The following is a 23173-nucleotide window of genomic DNA, read 5'->3' as shown; positions in this document are numbered from 1 at the left end:
TCTCAGGCGCAGAGAAGGTGACAGTATTTGGTCACCGAGTTTTGAGGTCACCAGTAATGCCCGTGGTGCAACAAAAACACAGAGCATATGGCATTTCATGTGCTGAAACTGTCAGGCTCATAATTAACTGATTAGGGTACATATGGTGCTCACAGACAGTGTAAATCTCTCAATGTAAAAAATGCTGGAGACCATTGAAGGTGTCAGCGTGAGGCTTCCTTGCAAATCTCTCTTCATTAAAGTTTCATATGGAGCCAAGTGCGTTGTAATAAAATCGCTATTAATGGAGTTATATTTATGATGATTTCTCTTTTGTGCAGCTGGATTTAACTTTTCAGACACTAAACTCCACATCAGAGCTTTCTCACAGTAGCTGCTGCACACGCAGAAGCTTCTTGCTTTGTCATATTTACCCTGAAATTAGAAGTCACGGGAGGCAAGGCAGTGACAGTTAACCAAGATTGGCAAGAAAACTGTTAATACCACCGCTATCAAAACAAAAATTCATGCCCTGATATAAACACAGCTACAATTCTGTTTATTCTAAGTATTTATAGCAGGCTGGCCAGGTATAAATGCATTCCCTCTCTGGTTCCAAAACACACTTTTTAAAAGATGGTGAGTGACACTTCATTAACCACCTGCAATGGGCTGGCCCAGCTCTGCCAGCCACCGGGTCAGATGGTGTTTCTCTGTGCATCCCCCCCTGCTTTACAGCCAAGACTCTGTAAAGTCCTTTTTTTGAACCTCTCCAGCCAGATGGACGTTGTGGAGCAAGGGCTCGGGCCAGGGCAAGGAGACCTGGGGAGGACACACAATCATTTTCACTCCCAGAAGAGACTGCCTGTTTCATGTCCACGCATCAGCCATCCAGCTTTTCTCATCAGTCATCAGTGAAGGGGATTTAAAAAGTTCCCCCATCAGCCTTTCTTTGCCTGCCAAGTCCTCTGATGGGACCAGTTCTTACGTAGCAACACGGCGTCTCTGAAGTGACCCGGGATGAAAGAAAGCATCTTTCTGCATTTCAGATCCTCTGACCCAGGCTGTGACATGGAGGCAGCAGCAAAGGCTGGGAAGAAGGGAGTGGAGCACCACTCCATGTACCACCTAAACCCATCCTCCTGGCACCCATTAACAAACCACTCACACACAACCCTCCAGGGCTTACATGCTCCTCTCTCATTCCCCGTGTCCTTTTAAACAGCTTCCCACCTCCATTTAGACATCAAGAAAAGGACTTATCAGAGACCTCATCTCCCAAATGAGTTAAAAGCTGTTGCCTCAGCCCAAAGTCTCCCCAGTCCCATGCTGCTTCCTCCTCTTTCCCACCACGTCATCCCTATCACTTCCTGCCTCTCACACCCCTGCTGCTGGAAGGGATGGGAAAATCTCCAGTTTTATAGTACAGAAAAAAACCCTGTTAAGAACATCAGTTTTTTCCCCTCTATGGCTTGTTCAGAGGTGGGGCTGCTGGTAATAGATGAGGGCAGCCAGAAGGAAAAAGAAAAATATCAAAGAGCTCTCTACTCGGGAGCACAGAAAGAGATTTTGGTAAATTAAGTAGTCGGTAGCATAAAAAAGAAAAAAAAAACCTGTGATAAAACAAGTGAGGGAGAAATAGTGTGAATTTTAAGGTTTATGAAAAAAAGTTGAAAGGCAGAAGCTACAAAATGTAATGCCAGAGGATGCGTTTGCCTTAGAGGCTCTAAGGGCTTTTTTAAAGCCCAAGATGCTGGTGGAGCAGAGCAGTATCTGCATCTCCCAGCACAGATGCTGGGATGCTCAGCCCCACAGTCCTCCCAGCACACGCTGAGCTGCTCCGTGGGCACCACGTGCTTCCCTGCGGTGGGTATCCTTGGTTAACCACTGATCTTACTGGTTTTTCCACACTTTAACCAACTCAGCCTAGCGACAAGGAATAGTGTCAGCCTGGCCTCTCCAGCTGGGCTCCACCACCCCCTCTCTCTGCAGCCCCCCCAGACCTTATCAGGCTCCCATCAGAAAAGTCAGGCACGTATTTGCTTTGCTGCCATGTCCCTGATGCTCTCAGATGGGCTCTTCTCACTCTTCTGTCCTACTCTATAACCTGTCTCCACCAGGACCTGCCCCAACCCTTCTCCCCCGTTGAGATTTAAACGTGTTGAATTCCCTTTTTTTCCCTTCCCTCACTCCCCCAACATTGGAGAGCGTTTCTCCCTCATCTCAGGAAGAACCCAGGCTCCAAGGTGCCTCATCCCTGCTGCCTCCTGTTTGTGAGATGAGTCATGCAGGTGTCAACATCTCGAAAATTTGTACGGGGGCTCAGCAGAGCTGGGAGGGTGCAGAGCATTATGTTAGGAGTTATTAATAGCTGCTATCGACCAGTTCTTTGATCTACAGGCAGTTGATTACAGCTGCTGCTCCAGAAGATGAGACACCAGGAGTCTTGCCTCCACCTCAATTTCCCTCTCCAGTTTTCAGGTTTTTAACAGGGGGAAAAAAAAAAAAAAAAAAAGCTTTCCCCCCAAATTCCAAAAAACATGGGATGCAGCAGCCGACGCTGCAGTCAGAAAGGCAAACACAAACAAGTGAAGCGTAAAATTTTACTTTACAAGGGGAATATCAGGTCTTTGAATCCTGCTTCCAGCAAAGTCTTTGAAAGGCTTAAAGGTTGACATCACACAAAACAAACCTCCAGAGAACACAGCTCCTCTCTGAAATTTTCCATGTAGCCCTTAATCCATATCCATGAAAACAAACTTATAGTTTGTTTTTCTATAAATAAAGGGATGCAGCAATCTGTTCCCACCCTCTTCCATGCTTCCACCTGAAGAAGAAAAGGTCATTTGCTATTGCCCAAAGACGCCACGCACACTTGACCTATTCCATGAAACAATTCCAGGAATCTCCCTCCAACAACCCAGCACCACTGTTGGGAACAACAAAGAAAATAAAGTGATAGGTGGATATTTTACCTTCTGTCACTGTTGTCTAATCCTACCTCTGGTGGTAAGCAATACGGTGAGCAAAAGACAACACAGAGAGGCATTCTGAGCCAGACAAATTCAGGCAAATTTCCATTTCATCTGCTGTTCCCAGCCAATTTCTCTATCAACTCACCCAAAACTTCATAGAATTCCTTTCCTGAGAAACAGGGATGAAGGGGATCTATGCCATGAGAGGGATCTACACCACACAACGCCACTCTGCTCGCTGAGGCTTCAAAGGTCACTGGAGCCAGTGGTGCCTGACTGAAGTCACCACAAACACAAGAAAAGAGCATTTTTAAGGATGCCAGAAGCAAAAAGGAGGTTTGTGCACAGTGGGATGATCCACTCTATGGCTTGAACAGGAACTGAGCAGCATCCATTTCTACAAGCTTTACTCCATTTGAATTATGGCATCTATAAATCTATACGATGGTGGAACTAGATGGGAAGAAAGGAAAACCCGCATATTTAGAGTTATTGTAAAGCCTGTGCAATAAAACTGCCAGGCTTTAAGATCACAGACATATTCTGAATATTTCCACCATGACCATACAGCCTGTTCCTCTATGACAACGTACAACAGCAAAGAGGGAACCACTTGGCAAACGCACGTTAACACTTACCTCATCACAGTCCCAGTTCAGATTACAAGTTTTCAAAAAGAGAACTAAAAATAATAGAAGGATTCCTGCAAGAAATACTTCTATCTTCGGAAAGAATGAGTTTTTTTCTTAGAGAAAACCTAGCAAGAAGCATGTAATAGTTATGGGCATTCTGGGGGGTTCAGGTCCAATGCCAAGTGAAGAACTAACGGCAGACACACACTTTACTTCTTCAACCCTTGGAGTAAAGTGTGGGAGAACAAGGGGTTAAACAAAGACGACAACTTTGACGTGTGCTTTTACAAACACACACTCATTCACCCTGTGCACAGAAAACCCTTGCTACACCCATGATGTAGTGAATCACTTAGACTGGACCACCGAGAAGACACCACACTTGCCCCACTCCATTGTCCCTTTGCACAAACCTGTGCCCCACAGGGACAGTTGTGTTAGGAGCAGCGATGTGGTGGGGTGACAAAGCAGACTCATCACACCCCAAAGATGATTATTCTCAGCTCCCACCAGCTTCAGGCACGGAATAACACCACGTGGGTCTTATTGATCTCGGAATTTTGAAGTCGGAATTTTGCAAATCTCTTTTCTGTGAGGGCAGGTCACATCCCCAGGCAATTCAATCTGAAAGGTCTCAACTCCTTCACCCCCGGGGTGAGAGGGTGAGAGGATTGATGCTTTTTTATTACCTCCAGCTCGGCGTTATGAGCGTGCAGCTTCTGCACCATCTCCTCCGCCTCCCGCATGCGCCGGCTCAGCTGGGGCGAGTGCTCGGCCGGGGTGAGCTCGCTGTCGTACGACTCCAGGATGGCTCGCATCCCGTCCCGCTCCTGTCGGGGAAAACACAAACCAGTTTTAGGGATAAAGCTCCGGATCTCACTCCGAGGAGAGGCTTCCCAGAATGATATTTGACATTTTGGGGACTCTTTGCCAGGAAGGGTAATGATAGGACAAAGGGAAACGGTTTTAAATTGGAAGAAAAAAGATTCAGATCAGATCTCAGGAAGAAATTTTTTACTCTGAGGGTGGTGAGACACTGGAACAGGTTGCCCAGAGAAGCTGTGGCTGCCCCATCCCTGGAGGGGTTCAAGGCCAGGCTGGATGTGGCTTTGAGCAACCTGCTCTGGTGGGAGGTGTCTCTGCCCAGGGCAGGGGGGTTGGAACTAGATGCTCTTTGAGGTCCCTTCCAACCCAAACCATTCTATGATTCTATGATTTTTACCCATTGTTCTTTTCTATGGCAAAGAAACACTGAGGGATGTACACTCAACATCTTCATACCAGCATCACACCACAGACATGAACACACAGGTCTAATAAAATATGTTTTCCTGCTCCGAAAACTGAAAAATTGGACTGTCTTGTGTATATAAAAATCACACATCCCTCGCAGGAAAGCGACAGGCACACACTCTAACAAGCAGATGGCAACTGAAAACAGAGTCTGCCTTCTTTTTGGAGACGTTATTCTCATTCAACATGGCTGAATGGGTTTCTCCAGCAAAATATTTAGCATAGTTCTTGACATTTTTCCTGCCAAAGAGTTCCAGCAATGAAGGAACAGAATTGTCACAACAGAAATGAAACAGATTTGACAACGAACAAAGTGGCTGAGAACAAATATCCTCCAAATGGTATGTGACTTATCACTTGTTAAACGCCGCGACACTTGGTGTTTATAATAAATATTTTTTCAGAGGTTAATATCTCGCAGACAATGCGTTTGGCTCCCTTCACTCTTGGCTGGCAACTGTAACCGAGCATTGGCAGAGAAAGACAAAAAGAAGGATCCTGAGAGTGTTCGTGCTCCCAAGTACAAAGCTTGGCCTGAAAGTTAAAGGTAGAACTTTTTTGGGAGGGTCCCCTGGTTGAAGTATTTCCCGCCGCGTCCCCAACTTCAGACAGCACCTCACACCTCCCTCCGAGGCACTGGCAGAGAGGAAGAATGGGGACAAAAGGCTGAAAATTCCAAAAAGTCAGGTGTGTTTTAAGGAGATTACCATTTGCAGCCCAATATGCACCCAGGGATTAGGCAGCTGAGGAAGTGTTTTAATTTTTGGCTACATGGAAGAGCCTTGATGTTTTGGAGGCTATGGAAGAGGGTCGAAGAGGCAAAGGCCCCTCACATAAAGCCTGAGAGGAAAAACTCCATGGAAACCTTACAGTGCTGCTACCTCATCCTCTCACAGAACATCTCCAGTTCTCTCGGGTGAATTCTGCCCCCGCAAAAATCCAAAATATGAGGAGGAGATGGCTCAGGTTTATAGCTGTGCAGGTCACACCCCGACCAGACCACTGCCACCGCTGAACTGGGAGCCTGAAACGCTTCGCTGGGACCCTGCTTGGGGAAATCATGAATTGGCAGGGTAAGAAAAAAATATCCTTTTCCCTCACATCCCAACAAAACACATATTTCAGAAAGTGAGGGTGATGGTAACCGCTCGAGCCCGTTACAAAGGTTATCTCCTCCTTCAAAATCTAAAGGTCAAAGAGTGAAAGAGTGTGTGTGTGTGGAGAAGGGAAGGAACATTGAAGGTGTGAGAAGACGACGAGGGGCACTGCCAGAGGGGCAGTGTGTGAGCAGAGCACAGCTCAGATTGAAAGGTCAGCCAAGAGGGTGGGCTTGCTCAGCAGGTAAAGGACCTCCAGACCAAAGCACAGCCCCAGACTGAAGGAACAGGGATAATCAAATAATAGAGAAAACCACAGGTTTTAACATAAATAGTACTAGAAGGTGTTACTAGCTCCTTGCTGAGGTCTGGGTGAAGAGAAATACTTTTCCAAGGAAAGAACGGGTTTGTCATAATTTAGAAGGAATTTTTTGCTTGACAGGTATATGAAAAGAAATACTTCCATGTTATGGCACAAGGATAAACCCAGACCCAGCAACACCACAGCAAAACCACACCGGCTTTGTAACAAACTGGTTTAGCAGAATGGCAGCAGTACGGAGCTGCTCCATCATCATCCTCCCCCTTGGCACAGGCATCACCCATCTGCCCAGTGCACCCTCCGTGAGACAGGGCTGCCTTTGCCCAGGGAATGACTTTCATTCCCCTTTTATTGAAGAATCATCATCCAGAGCACAGAAGAGAACGTTTAGCAAAGGGATTGGTTTCATCCTCATGTGTTGTTGAAATTAGACCTGCAATTACAGCATCCTCTTCCTCTGTCCTCCTAACTGCTCTACTACCCTCATTTTCTACTGAGCATCTTTCATTGATGTGATCATTTCCCACCACAACATTCCCTCCGTTATGGCAGGGCAGTCCCAAAATCCTCAGTGTTTTATCCAACAGCAAACAGGACCCCCAGCAATTCCCACTTTCTACTGAGCATCTTTCATTGATGTGATCTCATTTTGTACTGAGCACCTTTCATTGACATGATCATTTCCCACCACAACATTCCCTCTGTTATGGCAGGGCAGTCCCAAAATCCTCAGTGTTTTTTCCAACAGCAAACAGGACCCCTGGCAATTCCCATCACACTTGGCTTCCAATTAACTGCTGAATATTAGGTCACTCAAATCGTCCCCGGCAAGATCCCAGCCCTTCCCTGGGCTGTTGGGCTGTGAGGAGGACAAACTTCAACTTTCAGGTTAGGATGGGAAAATTGCACAGGAGCAGGACATCCCCTCAGGCTGTCTCTCCCCTAAAATCAACTACAGACCTTGCCCTTCAAAGCCCTTCTCTTAAAGGAAGGGTAAACTTCTCAAGGAAAAAAAAAAAACCAACACATGGACCATAAATAAAACACAAGCTGTATGCAGGGGGGGAAAAGGAAGGGTAAACTTCTCAAGGAAAAAAAAAAACAACACATGGACCATAAATACAACACAAGCTGTACTGGGGGGGAAAAAAGTGCTGAAAAGCTGAAATAAAGGGTGGTACAATTAAACACTTGATGCTGGAGTTTAGTTCTCCTCTATAATTATTTCTCAACGTTAATACTGTAATGAAATCAAATCTCAGCTTCCAGCAAGCGGTCCCCAGCTCCATTTTTTCAAATTCCTCCCCATCAAGAGCACTTACTGAAAGCTTTTCCCTCCCTCCTAAAGATCTTGTTAGTTTGGCAGGAAACAGAAGTTCTTGTCGAGAAGATCTCCGTCTAAAAAGATTCTCTAAAATGTAATACTAATTTAGTAATTGCTGCAGTATCTCCTCATCCCACTCAACAGGATATTCCCCAAACCCCATCAAAAACCTCCCCAGGGATTTTCACGTGCCCTCTGCAACCTTCTTCCAACACCTCTGCTTTCCTGCTTTCTATCAGGAGACAAATCATCAGAATTACTTAAAAGTGATCCCTCTGGGAATTTCCAACATTTTCCCAGCACAGGGAACCTCTGCAAACTCCCCGGGGACCTCACACCCCCATTTCCAGGCACCCTCTACCTTGACCAGCTTCAAATCAGCACCAGAACAGAAATGAGCTTACTCTAAACATGTCCAAAAAGCAGAATATTTGGGTTTGATGCTCATTATAAGCCTAGGAAATTAATGCCCCACAGCAAACTCTGGTGTTTGAGGAGATGCAAGTTTAAAAAGAGGAAGGATAGTTATTTTTTCTTCAAAGGTTGAATGGTTTTTCCTTCCTTCTGCCAGCACCAGCCAACGCGCCAAAAGAACATGCCTCCCGCTGTCGCCTAAGTAACTAAAAGGAAAACCACAAACCAGAGCTAATCCCATGAAAATGACTCCCAGCTGTGTATTGGAAACAACTGAAGAGTAAATATATATAGCCAAAAGAATTAAAAAAGCCATCAGACATGTATATACATACATCTAAACCCAGGCCCTGCTGCTGCTCGTTAGCCCCTCCTCAAACATCCACACACACAATTCACCACGGGCTTTCTAATTAGTTGAAGAAAAGAAAAAATCAATAAGAAAGAAATTAAAGTTACAAATCTAACTGAAGTCAGTCACACACCCAGGGAAAATTTGTTCCTGGGGTAAAGTTTATCTAGTGTCATAATTTTATTGAAATCCTATATCTTCCTATTGACTTTTATCGTTTCAAGCTGGATGCCAGAGTTATCATTATTAGAGTCTCCGTGTTGCTCGCAGGGCCCAGGTTTGGTTGGTTGTTGTTTTTTTTTTTTTTCCTTTTATAAACAAGCTGTAATTGTCTGGTTTATTGATCAATAAATCTTTCAGCTGCCTCTCTTCACCCGGCTTCTGTTCTGGTAAGTCTCTTACACCGTTCTCTGAAAGAAAATATGGGTTTGTTTTTTTGTTTTTCTTTTTTAAAGAACAGATTGTTTTGTCATTAACAATGAAAGAGCAGGAATCGTGCCGGTCCCTTCCCATAATGGCTTTTTAATGACAGATTCTTGTCACAGTGAAATCTGCTTTATTTCCACGCCAATGAACTTCAACTATTAATCCCCAACCCAAAGGCAGGGCTCGCTCGCTCCCTCCCTTCTGCGCGGGGTAGAGCCTGGCAGAGGAGACAGACTTCCTCAAGTGGAATTATAATGATATTTCCCACTCGGTGCTTTCTTGATGGCACAGAAATATTCCTGTTCTTAGCATTAGATGAGTGTTGGTTTTTTTTTTTTTTTTAATTAATGATAATTTTTGGAGAATGTTAATAGACTGCTTCATTATAGGAAATCAGTGGCAAGATTTGCCCCTCCTCTTCCTCTCCAGACTCCTAACTCCAAATTAGTTGTAATAAGAGAAAATTTCAAGACTGAAGAAAGAATACGGAGCTTCAACATCAAACAGATGCTATTTGCAATCAGGTGTAATTTAGCTAACTATTCCTTGTAAAAACACAAATAAAAGAGAAAGATGGCTGCGTAAGAGAGGTCTATGCTTTCCTGCTTTAAGCCATACAAATAGAGAGGCAGAAAAAGGGAGATGGTAACTGGGGCTTGACCAGATGTTTAAAATCAGTAAAATCAGCAGTGTGAGGTTATGGGAACATAAACCTAAATATAGTCAGAATAAGTGAAGAATACTTAAATATTCTGTATTAAATATATAAAAAAAATGTGACCGTGTCAGGATCTATTGACAAAATATATCCCTAAGATATTTCAAAAATTAATCACAGTGATCTTTGGCCCACGAGCAACTGTGTTTGATGAACTCACAAATGGCAGGACAGGCCCTGAAAATAGGACAGAGGAACAGAGCCAACCTTTTTAAAAGAAGGATGGATGAGAAGATACAGGCTCAGGCAATTATAAATCACTGCAACATTTTGGTACCTCATAAAAATACTTGAAGAAAACATTAACAATCAAATTGCAAGCAGCTAGAGAAGAATTAGGGACAAGAAACAATCAACTGAGCCTTAATATGAATAATATCAAACCAGTCTAATTTCTTTCTCTGACAGGTAACTTGTCTACTGAATAAAGGCAAACAATAAATGTGATAAATCTCAACTTCAGTGATGTGTTTATCAAAGAGGAGGATTACAATTCAACAGCACCTCTGTAATTTAGAGAAATGAATTTGCATGGAGGCGCCAAAACTCCTGAAAGCCAAGCAGGAGCCCTGCCCGTTGTGCAGCACCAGAGCCACCAGCGGTGGTTGGCATCTACCCCTTCCCAAAGCCCCATCTCCACCTCCTTCAGAGGACACACGCGCATCCTACCTCCTGCTCATGGGGATGGGGGCAGCTGCCCCACAAACCATGGAAAAGCGTCCACCAGGGAACACACACGGAAGGAGCTACCAACAATTAACAGGTTCTGCCCCAATCCAATGGCTGGAGGAACTGACAAGGAATTGATAGATCACTGAGCCTTACATTGTAATTAGACTTCTCTCTTCTAAATTCACATCCCACTGTCTTATGGAAAATGGGGGGGAAAAAGTCAAAACAAAGTGTCAGCAAGAGGAAGACCAAGAAATGGGGGCCTGATGGCAGCATTTGGTCAGACTTTGCTGTTATGGGAACTCATCTAAAGGAGCTCCATGCCCTCAACTCCCGACCCTCTTGAGGCATGGCTCAATCGAGTCTTCCAGAACAGACAAAACCCCCAAGAGTTCTATGCCAAAAAAAAAAAAAAAACCACAAACCAAAACCAGCAAAAATTACATTACCAGAAACTTTTCAGATCTTCCCTGTCTACAGCAATCCCTACTATCACCAGAGGGCAAATGGCTCCCCTTTCTCTTACCACCCTTAGCTTTAGTACTAATCACCTTTAAACCAAAATTTTCTATTCCCAAACCTCCAAACAGCTTCCTTCTCAGCTACAGCCATTTCTCAACATTTCTCTCTGTGGCTGACCTATTTTCACATTACTTTGCAAATTAGAACTGACTGCAGACACATATGTATATACACACCATTGACTTTCCACTCAAGACCTCAATTAAAACAGCATTTACAAAAAAGCATGTTAACTCCATAAAAATAAAAACATCCAGCAGATTTCACCACCCTTGCGCTGACAAGAAGAATGTTAGAGAATGTTTTTTCAAAATATTTTTACCTCTTGAATGGGGCTTTCTATATATCAATGCTCTGCTTGAATTTTTGCCCCTCAAGCCAATATAAGGCTGTCACAGGAATCTAAAGATGGATTTAACCTGTAAAGAAGCCCTTCAGATGTTTTGTGCCCTAAGAAAGAAGCTTCTCCAACAAAAATGAAATATTTAGTCTTTGTAAGTCCAAGTACCTCCATCCCTGTCTAGCCTGAATAGGTGGAAGAGAGGTCAGAAAGACCGATGTACTCAGTAACCACCTGCTCACCAGGAATAAAACATCCCCCTCTCCCATCGTTTCTCCACAACTGATGGTTTTCAATGCTTTTTCTGATACTCTCATAACAGAGCTATTTTCTTTCCAGGAAAGGAATGGTATCATTAAGCTTGAACACCAACTTTCCACTCAACATTGGAAGCCTGGGCAAACTGCAGTGAGAAGAGGACACAACCAGGCAGAGAGCCTGAGAAAGACCATCAAAGGCTAATTTGAGGTGGCCAGAACAAGGGACACTCAGCTTCCCAACCATCTTTTCTCAAATTCTGGAGAGGTTCTGCAATCTGACTGCTCCTCTGGCAAACATTCAGCAGGCAGCTTTAACCGCACACTTACAAATACCTGTGCAGCTTATAGACTCTTCTATTCCATACGTTCTCCCCCAGATTTATACTTCTTCCTTTCAAGCTCATCCCTCACCCCCAACGCTTCTCTGCAGAGGGCTCAGCTTGCCTTATATCCTGGCAATGGACCAGAGCAAATAAATCCACTGTAACTCTTTTAATCTGTCTCTGATAAATCCCCTGCTTACTATCCTTAGGAAAATTGTGCACGGTCTCTAAAAGCCTCATTTTGCTTATAGCACATCCATATGCCAGCTGACAAGCAATCATACAACTGACACTGCAGCAAACTAAATATTATCTGACTAAAATACCCCCGGGGTCCTCTTGCTTCACAGCGAGTTTAACATGTTTAGTTATGTTTCCTAACCTCCTGCTGCCGGGAAATAATTTTATGATTTTTTTTTTTTTTTTTTTCTTCATTTAACTCCCTTCTAGCGGAACGCTCACCGCTGCCTGGCTCTAGCACAAGCTCGTTTCTTCTCCCTCGGTGTTTATTTCTCATCTCTTCATTCAAAAAAACCCTCTCCTCTTTCTGCCATTTCTCTCAGCCCCGCAGCTCAGGCGGTGGCAATCTCGCAGGAGGGTGAAGCTCAGAGGCCACTCGCTGTCTGACACCCCTGGGCACAGTTCACATTTGAAAACCAGTCATTTCTTATTAAAAAAAAAAAAAAAAAGTAATACCATACCTTCTTCAATCTAGCCACTACATCACCATTGCTGGTAGAGGCATAGAACTGTCAAGGAAATGTATTCATCCTTACTTACTGGTAAGAGAAAACTAATCTTCTATTCATCCATTCAAAAAATAAAAATAATAATAAAAAAGCAGCAGCCTTATTCAGCCCTGAAAATAAAGTGTTTGTGAGGGGGCATCAGATTCTTCTATTCTGCCAGTGTCTACAGCATGGAAAATTCAGCCCCATCTTCATTCCCTACCCTTGGATTTCTTTTTCCTCCTGCCTACTAAGTAACCCAGATATTGGCCTTTAAATCTCTTAACAGCCAGTTTCCTGCAGTTTTAACCGCTTAAATATCATCAAGTTGGGAGAAAAGTGAACTGAACTGTGCTCTAAGCCTGTTTTGCTCTGCAAAAATAAAGGAGGAGGAACGGCAGCACCATCCTGCTCCGCTGCCGGGGTGAAGGAGGATGAAGCAGGAGGGGAAAGCCCTTGCAGCAGACTGTGAGAGGACGGAAAAATCAGAGACCTGAGTTCATCCCATCAGCTCAACACAGCACATTCCATTGAACTCAAAAAGTAATGTCTTGGTCCCTTTCCGACGTGTCAACAACTCTAGAAATGTGGCAGCCATGGCTTTTGGAAAAAGGCAAAGAAACGGGGCTTTTAGTTCATGCTTGAGAATATACCTCAGCTGACTGTTTTATTAGAAAATATGAATAATTTCCCATATTTTATTTCATTCATAAATCATTCCCTCTACTACCTCCAGGCTATAAAAGATCAGTGAGTTCAATAGGAGTTTCAGAAATCATTTATCATGTTATCTCCGAGGTGGCCCAGAGCAGATCTCCGTTGCCCTTAAGGGATTCCCGTGGGCAGAGTGGACCCAGCTTGGCCACCCGCAGTGAGTTCAATAGGAGTTTCAGAAATCATCCATTGTGTTATCTCCGAGGTGGCCCAGAGCAGATCTCCGTTGCCCTTAAGGGATTCCCGTGGGCAGAGTGGACCCAGCTTGGCCACCCGTCCTTTGGAAGAGGACAGACAGACAGACAGACACTCACAGCACCCACACTGCAAATCCCCACATCGGGTCTGATCAAACTGGCCAGCCACAGGGTTGACAAACTTTTTAGCAGGGCCTGGGCTGAGAGGACAAGAGATAATAGTTTTAAACTAAGAGGGGAGATTTAGACAAGATATAAGGAAAGTTTTTATGCTGAGGGTGGTGGGTGAACCCCTATAAGGAAAGTTTTTATGCTGAGGGTGGTGAACGCCTGCCCCATCTCTGGAAACATCCCAGGACAAATTGGATGGGGCTCTGAGCAACCTGATCTGATTGAAGACGCCCCTGCCCATGGTGGGAGGTTGGACTGTGAAGATGCCCCTGCCCATGGCAGGGGGTTGAACTGGATGTTCTTTAAAGGTCCCTTCCAACCCAAACCGGTCTATGATTCTGTAAATGCATCCATACAAAAAGCCTTTCTGCCCACTATATGTTGGGATTAAAATGTTTTCACTTCTCCTTCAATTCCTGTCCCATAACTACCAGGGAACTGCCCAGAAGCCCACAGTATTTGTGGATCCACCCTGGGGCAGAGCACAGTGGGTAAAAACCCCAATGAGTCCACCCATAAAAACCACATCCAGACACTCAAGCTGTTGGCCAAAAACCATAAAGTGATTTGTTAAGTACAGGAAGCACAGTGTGCAAACTCCATACTATCTCATCTATGCTCCATACAAACCCTTCCAACCCAAACCGGTCTATGATTCTGTAAATGCATCCATACAAAAAGCCTTTCTGCCCACTATATGTTGGGGTTAAAATGTTTTCACTTCTCTATAACAACTGTTGGAAGCCCATGGTGGATCCACGAATACCGTGGGCTTCTGGGCAGAACACAGAGGGTAAAAACCCCAACGAGTCCACCCATAAAAACCACATCCAGATACTCAAGCTGTTGGCCAAAAACCATAAAATGATTTGTTAACTCCAGGAAGCACAGTGTGCACATTCCATACTACGTCATCTATAAGGCAAAAGGATAAATAAACATATTCTTTTTGAAATAATAATACCCATAAAGGGTCGTTTCCCACCCAAACCTTGTTCCTGACAGTAAGACTGGGCTGGCTTAAGGGACAGCTTATTGAATCCCACCCAACAGTGTATCTAGGGCAAAGCAATAATAAGCCATTACTTTGAAGTCAGATTTACTTGGATGTGGTCAAAATACTAATTTCACATCACAGAACCCCCATTTCACAGAACCCATACGATGTGGGTTGTGAGTTGTAACTTGCACCCTTGGAAAACGTGAATGAACAACCATTTTAACGCTTTAAGTATATAAACCACCTAAAAAGGTTAAAAACACAAACTCTACCAAGCAACACCACCTCAAGTTTTTTTTTTTTTTAAGATTAGTTTGTTCTCTCTTCCCATCACCAGAGCAGCAGGACAAGATGCTCTCCCAAAAGCTGCTGAGCCAAGGGATGGGAAAAGCCCAGCGATGTCCAGTTTGGGAAGGCAGAAGGCAATAACCTCCTCACCTACACCTGGCAGAGAACAGAAGAGAAGCAGATACCTGTCTACAGCCAAGAACCAACCTCCAGCTCTTAGGATAACAGCTGACATACATAGCTTTCCCCAAATTTCAGAAATGAAACTATTACCTTAAAATAGCCTACAATTTATTAGCTGCCACCCAGCAAACACCTTCCTTTTCCAGTGTCACCAGAGGATGGGTTAATTCTCGCAGACAAAACGACGTTCCCTCCTCCGTTCCCTCTCCGCTGCCTCTGCAATATTAAGTCAACAAAATCTTTCCTCCGAACTGCTCTGACATCAAGAACGTTATGCTCAAACCATTAAACAAAACGTGAAGCACTGAAGTCACGCTTCATTAAAAACAAGTGGGGAAAAAATCAGTTTATCAGGAGAAAACCATTATTTAGGAAAAGCATTCATCATATACATCTGAAAGAGAATGATGATTAAACATATAAAACAGAGACATTCATCAGTCTTTTAATTAAAATGTGACAACAAAATTTTGCACGCTTCTATTTATTTACATTTTATTTTCAACAAAACCTCAGAGCAATAAAGTGCAGAACCACAGTTCTACCTTGTTGTGAACTAAAAGCACTGGTTTGCTTTCACACTGATCAACAAAAGGGCTTCTCTACTTGCAGGCAGAACTTCAAAGTGAGTAGAATATGGTCTAATCACAAAAATTATTGTCAAAATGAAAGATGCAGAGGGAAGAAGTCTCCTCCTGCCACGTAACATCAGGGAAAGAGCTGGGAAATAGCAGAGAGTTAATGATGAAGATGAACTCCTACTTCCACAGAGCAGAACATTCTGGATAACTTGGAAACACTCAAGTTAAAATTTCTCCTTTCCTACATCCACGCACCAGAAAGACAATCCAAAGGACATTCAATCCACCGTACATTACAGAATATTTAGTTTGCAATCCTGGAAGTCCTCAAGAAGACAAAAAGGTGAGAACAGACCCATGTGCCCAGCAATATTGAAGCACACAACACTCATCACCAAATTTCATAGAATCATTATGGTTGGAAGAGACCTTTAAGATGATCAAATCCAACCGTATGTCCCGTCTCTGGAAAAAAGTGCATTGTGATGTGTCAGGAAATACCATCAGAGCTATTTTTATTATTCTAAATTTTACTTAAGAAATTTAAAATGAAGTCACATAAGTGTTGCTGTATTTGGTTCTTCTGCTTCCACTTGTGAAAAAGCATTATATTATTTAATAAATAATTTAATATAATTATTAATAAATGATTTAATAAATAATGATATGTCTCTCAGTGCCTTAAATAAATCTGCCCAGTACTCTCCTGACTCAGTACAATCTTTCTCAAATACAGCTTTATCTCACCAAGGAACGCTCCAGGAGTTGACACTATTTTCAATAGTCTCTTACAGCAATAGACAGACTCAGACACAAGGGTTGAGGTTTGAAAACTCCTCTGAAGATCTTCTCCCCCCAGCCCAAGCTCTCCTGGATCCCCCGGCGCTCCAGGAGCACATCCCATGGGATTCTTCTAAGCAGGTTCATGAACAGCTCAAACTCCATTCTCCTCCAGCCCAGGGCAGATCCTGCTATTCACCCTGTTCCCTGCTCTCAGGAGTCATTTTAAATTACTTTAACAGCATCCTTACCATCCACCTTACCACCTTGTTCAAAAAAGCCTCCACAATCAACATAAAATCACTCGATACCACAAGCACAAAAAAAGGTGGGTTTAGAGACGAAGAGAAAAGGCAACAAGAACAAATGGCTCAGTTAGAATTTGTGATCACTTCACAATCCCTCTCCCCGACTTACTCCACAACGCTGCTCCTATTTCACTTGCCAGTATTATTTTCCCAACCTGTCTCTGTTATTTCACCTCCAAGAACAACACACATGAGCCCACTAAAAGAAAGCATGGCTGCTGTGTTGTCTTTATCAGACAGCCTCAAAGACGCTGCCCATGGTCACTAATCCACGAGGAGCCTTCACTTTATTGAGGGTAAGAAGAGAAGCACCCAAAAAGCAGCGAGTGGAAAGTTTCTGCCTCTATTTTCCAAGACGCTGCCCATGGTCACTAATCCACGAGGAGCCTTCACTTTATTGAGGGTAAGAAGAGAGGCACCCAAAAAGCAGCGAGTGATAAGTTTCTGCCTCTATTTTCCCCGTGCACATCAGGGATGCCAGACACACACACGCACAACTTTAACAATCAAGGCAAAAGACTCCTTGTGAAAAACACCTGCCTCCAGTCCAGGGAAGAAGTAGTGCAAATTTTATAGCACACGTCAAATCTTTTCAACTTTTTTCCCCCCTGAATCAAATCAGTTACTAATGAAACAGTTTATGATTAATACTCACTTAAGTCAAGAAGTAAATTGGGGAAAAAGCTATTAGTTGAACACGAGTGAATCAGATTGGCTCCAGATATACATAATGAATGTGTATATGTGAAGAAAATACTACTGCTGCATCTTTAGAAGTCTCCAATTTCTGATCACACTCCGGTTTAGATCATCACGTAATATCCTCTAGTGGCACTTCTGACACATGATGCAGAAGGTATAAGCAGTTGATGTACCTGTGAAATACAGATGTACCTCCTAATGATCTAAATAGATGAGGTCTCCCAAAGGCACGTCCTCACTGACCACACCGAGCTCCAGCAGAGAGCTCCATCCAGAGGAATTTCCATCCCACCCAGCTCAGGCTCCCTCACTGCCTCCCACCTCCCTCCTTTGGCTTCCCCCTGGCTCCAAGGACACCAGGAGTGATGGGCACAGAGGGAGGAGACGCCAAAGCACAGGCCACCAGCCTCTCAGCTGCTGGGGCAGCGCCTTGGAAGGATGAACAGAGTTGCTAGAAATGATCTCCTAAGCCTATAAGCACAATATTAGGCAAAAAAATTATTGCTTCTTCCTCTGGAGCAGGATTTACATATTTGAAGATGTGTTTCTCCACAGTATTCGCTTGTGCAGTTCTTCCCTCTTACTTTTTACCATTTCACTCGATAGTTAATAAATATCCATTCGTCTCTTGAAACGGAGAGGAACCGCTGTATCTCACCCAGAGTTACCCAGACCTGACTGGAAGAAGAGCCAGGGAGGGATGAGACGGGGATTAAGGACAAGAAATCACTTTGTAATTGAAAACCAAGGGCCAGCCACCATGAAGGAAAGCACAGGAGACCCGCAGAGCCACGCCAGAAATCAAAGCGGAGGAGAAAGAAGTGCCTCTGGTCTCCTGCTGGCTCAGGCCCCAAATTTTATTAATATTCTGTACTTGCAGATCCCACAGGTCATCCCATACACCTAAAATTTAACACCCAGCCCTAAAGCTTTGAGTTTAAAATCAAACACGGTACTAACAGAAAAGCCCTCCCCGTGCAGGCTGTGGTGAAGATCATATAAAGCCCTGTTTCTCCAGAGGACACAAGATGGAAACCATAACTGTATTTAGGTTTTGGATGTATGGGAAAGGAAGAAGAAAACCCCATCAGTTCAGCATGTACGAAGGAGGAATACAAGAAAAGAATAAATAGCTTGAAAACTAGGGAGCTCTGAAGTTTTCACCTCAAAAGAAATTAAAGTTTACATAAAATTTTAAAAACTTGAGAGGAACACGAGCAAATAAAGGAATTAATCTCCATTTAAAGCTTGTGTGCTTCTAAAAGAACATACCTAGTCAAATTTTCTCCATCTTTAGAAGTCTCCAATTTCTGATCACACTCCGGTTTAGATCATCACGTAATATCCTCTAGTGGCACTTCTGACACATCACGCAGAAGGTACAAGCAGTTGATGTACCTGTGAAATACAGATGTACCTCCTAATGATCTGAATAGATGAGGTCTCCCAAAGGCATGTCCTCACTGACCACACCGAGCTCCAGCAGAGAGCTCCATCCAGAGGAATTTCCATCCCACCCAGCTCAGGCTCCCTCACTGCCTCCCACCTCCCTCCTTTGGCTTCCCCCTGGCTCCAAGGACACCAGGAGTGATGGGCACAGAGGGAGGAGACGCCAAAGCACAGGCCACCAGCCTCTCAGCTGCTGGGGCAGCGCCTTGGAAGGATGAACAGAGTTGCTAGAAATGATCTCCTAAGCCTATAAGCACAATATTAGGCAAAAAAATTATTGCTTCTTCCTCTGGAGCAGGATTTACATATTTGAAGATGTGTTTCTCCACAGTATTCGCTTGTGCAGTTCTTCCCTCTTACTTTTTACCATTTCACTCGATAGTTAATAAATATCCATTCGTCTCTTGAAACGGAGAGGAACCGCTGTATCTCACCCAGAGTTACCCAGACCTGACTGGAAGAAGAGCCAGGGACGGATGAGACGGGGATTAAGGACAAGAAATCACTTTGTAATTGAAAACCAAGGGCCAGCCACCATGAAGGAAAGCACAGGAGACCCGCAGAGCCACGCCAGAAATCAAAGCGGAGGAGAAAGAAGTGCCTCTGGTCTCCTGCTGGCTCAGGCCCCAAATTTTATTAATATTCTGTACTTGCAGATCCCACAGGTCATCCCATACACCTAAAATTTAACACCCAGCCCTAAAGCTTTGAGTTTAAAATCAAACACGGTACTAACAGAAAAGCCCTCCCCGTGCAGGCTGTGGTGAAGATCATATAAAGCCCTGTTTCTCCAGAGGACACAAGATGGAAACCATAACTGTATTTAGGTTTTGGATGTATGGGAAAGGAAGAAGAAAACCCCATCAGTTCAGCATGTACGAAGGAGGAATACAAGAAAAGAATAAATAGCTTGAAAACTAGGGAGCTCTGAAGTTTTCACCTCAAAAGAAATTAAAGTTTACATAAAATTTTAAAAACTTGAGAGGAACACGAGCAAATAAAGGAATTAATCTCCATTTAAAGCTTGTGTGCTTCTAAAAGAACATACCTAGTCAAATTTTCTCCTTTCTCAACAGTTTAACACTAGAAACCAAACCCCAGCAGCGTAACAAATGAACTTCTTTAGAAGGATCTTCTCCCCGTCTCCTCCTGTGGCCCCAGAAGGAACCAGCTGCTCCCAGTGCAGGCACTGGATCGCTGATGGGGGCTCTGACCAGGCAAACGCCGATATCAGATATTGCTTTATTAGCAATAATAAGCCCCGGGAGCACCATTAAACCCCGCAGGTCCCGCTCTCAGCAGAGACTGCTCTCTCGATTTCACAAACCATATGTAATTGTCTCTTTAACATCAGCCACCAACCCGAGTCAAACACTGTCATTCTTCTCCAAAGTCACCATTCGTGCGCTTCAAACATACATATTTCATGCTTAACGAATATTTTTGACAATAAAAAAACACTTCAAAAGCTTCAAATGGAATGTTATTAGACAATTTAACCCGCTGCTCCAAGGAGCAGAGAGAAAAGGGAAGCTGCTCCCTCCCGTGCTCCAAACAGCAGGAGCCTTCTCCCCAGCCCCACGGGGAAACGGGGGGGTCTCCGGAGGGGCTTTAAATCCTGATGGTGGAATGAGGGGTGCCTGATGGATACGGCTGCTGTTTCTAACACCAGGGGAGCACATCATAACTAACCTGACGTTGTTTATAAGCAGGATGCTGTTGTGCACACCAGCACAGCCCGAGAGGCAAACGCCAGCTGCGAGGGAAGTTTTTTCCATGATATTTGCACAATTTCAGGGATGAGCTTTGGTGGCAGTTTCTGGGGGTGGCAGGAGCCCCGGCACCGGGGACGGACACACTCCAGGGCCAGATCAGCTAACGGGGGATAACCCCCCAGGCACAGCCAGAGATGGGAAATAAATAGGAGCTGGGCTTAAATTCTGCATTCAAGGGTAAGAAAATTCATGTGGTCTCTATCGTGGCTGTTCCCAGAACATTTTAAACAGCCACTGGCCAAGAAATGACAGTCTGAGCCACCCGTCAGCACTTGCCCAGCCTGGACCCAGAGCTTGTTAAAAGGGGAGGACAGTTGCTCCCCCCTAATGCTTGCTTTCCTGCCACTCTCAGACTAGTCCTGCTCAGGACCTGGCATGCTAATGGGCAGTCAGGAAATTATTAATTTTTTTTTCCTTTCTTCTCATCTCCAATCTAACGCTCTATGTCAGAGCCTATTTAATTACTGCTAAATCATCTCCAACAACGCATGCCAAGTCTAGCCCTGAATTTCTCCAAGAGGTGTGATTTTTATCCCTCAGTTTCTCCTACTTTTTCATTTATTGTGGGAATAGTTAAACTGCATTTCTCCCATTCACTTTTTAAATTACTGTCAAGGGGTGCAAGTTTCTTATTTCCCTGCCACTTGGAGATGACATCAGTGTCTTCCTGGTTCATACCCACTGTCTCCCGGCACGGCCACTTTAAAATGCAATTGAAATTTTCACCATGCAGCTCACAAAGAAAGATATGGGCACGTTATAATTGATTCCTCTTCTGATCTCACCGGTTAACAAAAATAATTGAATTTGGTACCCTCTTTAAGACATTTGCATATTCCTTTACGGTTCCTAGCTGAACATACTCCCTGCTTTTATCCTTGGTCCCATTTTCAAAAACTTTTCTCTTTAGTTCACTGATCCAGCACAAGGAGAGACTCCCCAGTCTGGGGAAAACTGGAGCAGAGACAATTAAGACAAGAAGAGAAGCAGGAGGAAAAATGCAGTATAATATATGCAAAAGCAGATGTCTTATGAGGACACTGTTTTAAGTAATTTGTTCATGGAACTCTTCCAGTTGGCAGTACAGAAGTGCAGGACTACATTTAGGTTTTTATGCTGTACTTTTTAGCAGTCACTATTAAAACCAGCTTATTTTGGAAGTTGGGCATCACCACCTCCATCTTCCAGAAGGGGAAACTGATGCTGCCCCACAAGATGTTGTGGTTGAGGTCATTCAGCAGCTTCAGCTTAGAATAACTGAGCAAAAACACAGACCTTTTTCAAGCCTCTCTCTGAGGATCTTCCCAGGGATTAGGTCATTCTTATGAAAACCAAAAAAAAACCTTAAAAATGTGTTTATCAGCTACACACCAGCTCTGTTTAGGGAAGTATTATGGCACTTGTGCAGTCACTTCTGAGACGCTGCCTTTCCTGAAGTCACACCAGAGAAAGGCAAAACCAGAAACAGGAAAAGAAAGTAGAGATGTTAACAAGTATGAACATTCCCCAAGTGTTCCTGTTACACGTGCTCCAAATGCTTGACATGCCCAAGCCATGAAAGACAGAAGGAGGTCTAATTTCTTTCTAACTATCCTTGCAGAAGAAATGATGAGTACCTACCAGAATCCACCAGAACACGGTTTTGAACTGTAGGAATAAAGGAGGAAATATGAAAGTGCTGCTTCGAGACACTGCAAGGAGATGAAAACCCTCTGGAGATGTGACACCAAGGAGATCATCCCTCTGGAGAGGAAGATCAAGAGTTCTACCTGTAGCCACTGATACTTCGTTCAGTCTCTCGTATGAGCAAAGAACTCGCACAAGGAAACCATTCACAAGCAAAAAGCTTTTTGCTTTCTTCTACAGTTCATTTGCTGCTGATTTAGCTTCAGTAACTTTGTTTTCAAACCAGTTCCGAGCAAAGAGAATGATGGGAGCATTGACTTTGGGGAGAGGAGAGGAGAAGGGGGCCCACCCCTTCCACAGCACCATGTTGGACAGGCTGTGCAGAAAAGCACAAGTTTTGGGTGACAAACCCCAAAATGACTTCTGGCAGCATGAAGCCAAGGACTTCCCTGTAATCCCTGCTTCAGAGGTGAGGAAAGGAGCTGCTCCTCATCTCCCAGCTGTAAAAAAGCCATCCTTCAGCAGCCTGAGCAGAGCTGCGCTCGCAGGCGAACTCGTCAAGCTGTCGAATTTATATGCAGCAACAGAACCATGTAAGGATCAAATAAAATTAATTCTGTCTAATAACAAATTAATTGTCCATGCCAACCTCTAATGTCTCCATCATCAAATGAATTTCCATGTTATTTACCCACCACAACTTCCCACGGGGAAGGAGAAAGACAGCTGCTTAGATTAAAGAACGCAACAGAAGAGCCTCCTAGACAAAGGATCTTTTCATTTTCTAAATGATTGCTCTACTCCAAAACGTCTTATGAGAAATAATGTTATTTTTTTTAATTCCTTTAACAAAACCAAGACACAAGCTGCCTGATTTGATGCTGCTGTTTCATTGTCTCCAAACTGAATGCAGCAACTTCTAGTGGTAAGGAGAGATAGGCTCGTGTAGAAATGATGTTCCCTTTACAAGGAAAATAAATTGTCAACGGATCTAAGAAAGTGTATTTTTCTCATTTCATATT

The 23173-nt window shown here is 43.9% G+C and overlaps 1 protein-coding gene across 1 annotated transcript in view; it reads right to left on the bottom strand.

The window, feature by feature from the left end:
• The window catches only part of MAD1L1 (MAD1 mitotic arrest deficient-like 1 (yeast)), a 412943-nt gene that overhangs the window by 215715 nt on the left and 174055 nt on the right, over positions 1–23173 (bottom strand). Inside the window, exon 12 of the mRNA XM_014946202.1 lies at positions 4276–4416. Within this exon, the coding sequence (XP_014801688.1) occupies positions 4276–4416 (141 nt within the window). The remainder of the gene's footprint in view (positions 1–4275; positions 4417–23173) is intronic.

This window comes from Calidris pugnax, unplaced genomic scaffold, assembly GCF_001431845.1.
Source record: "Calidris pugnax isolate Ruff unplaced genomic scaffold, ASM143184v1 scaffold123, whole genome shotgun sequence".
NCBI lineage: Eukaryota > Metazoa > Chordata > Aves > Charadriiformes > Scolopacidae > Calidris > Calidris pugnax.
This window is presented reverse-complemented; position numbering and strand designations above follow the sequence as displayed.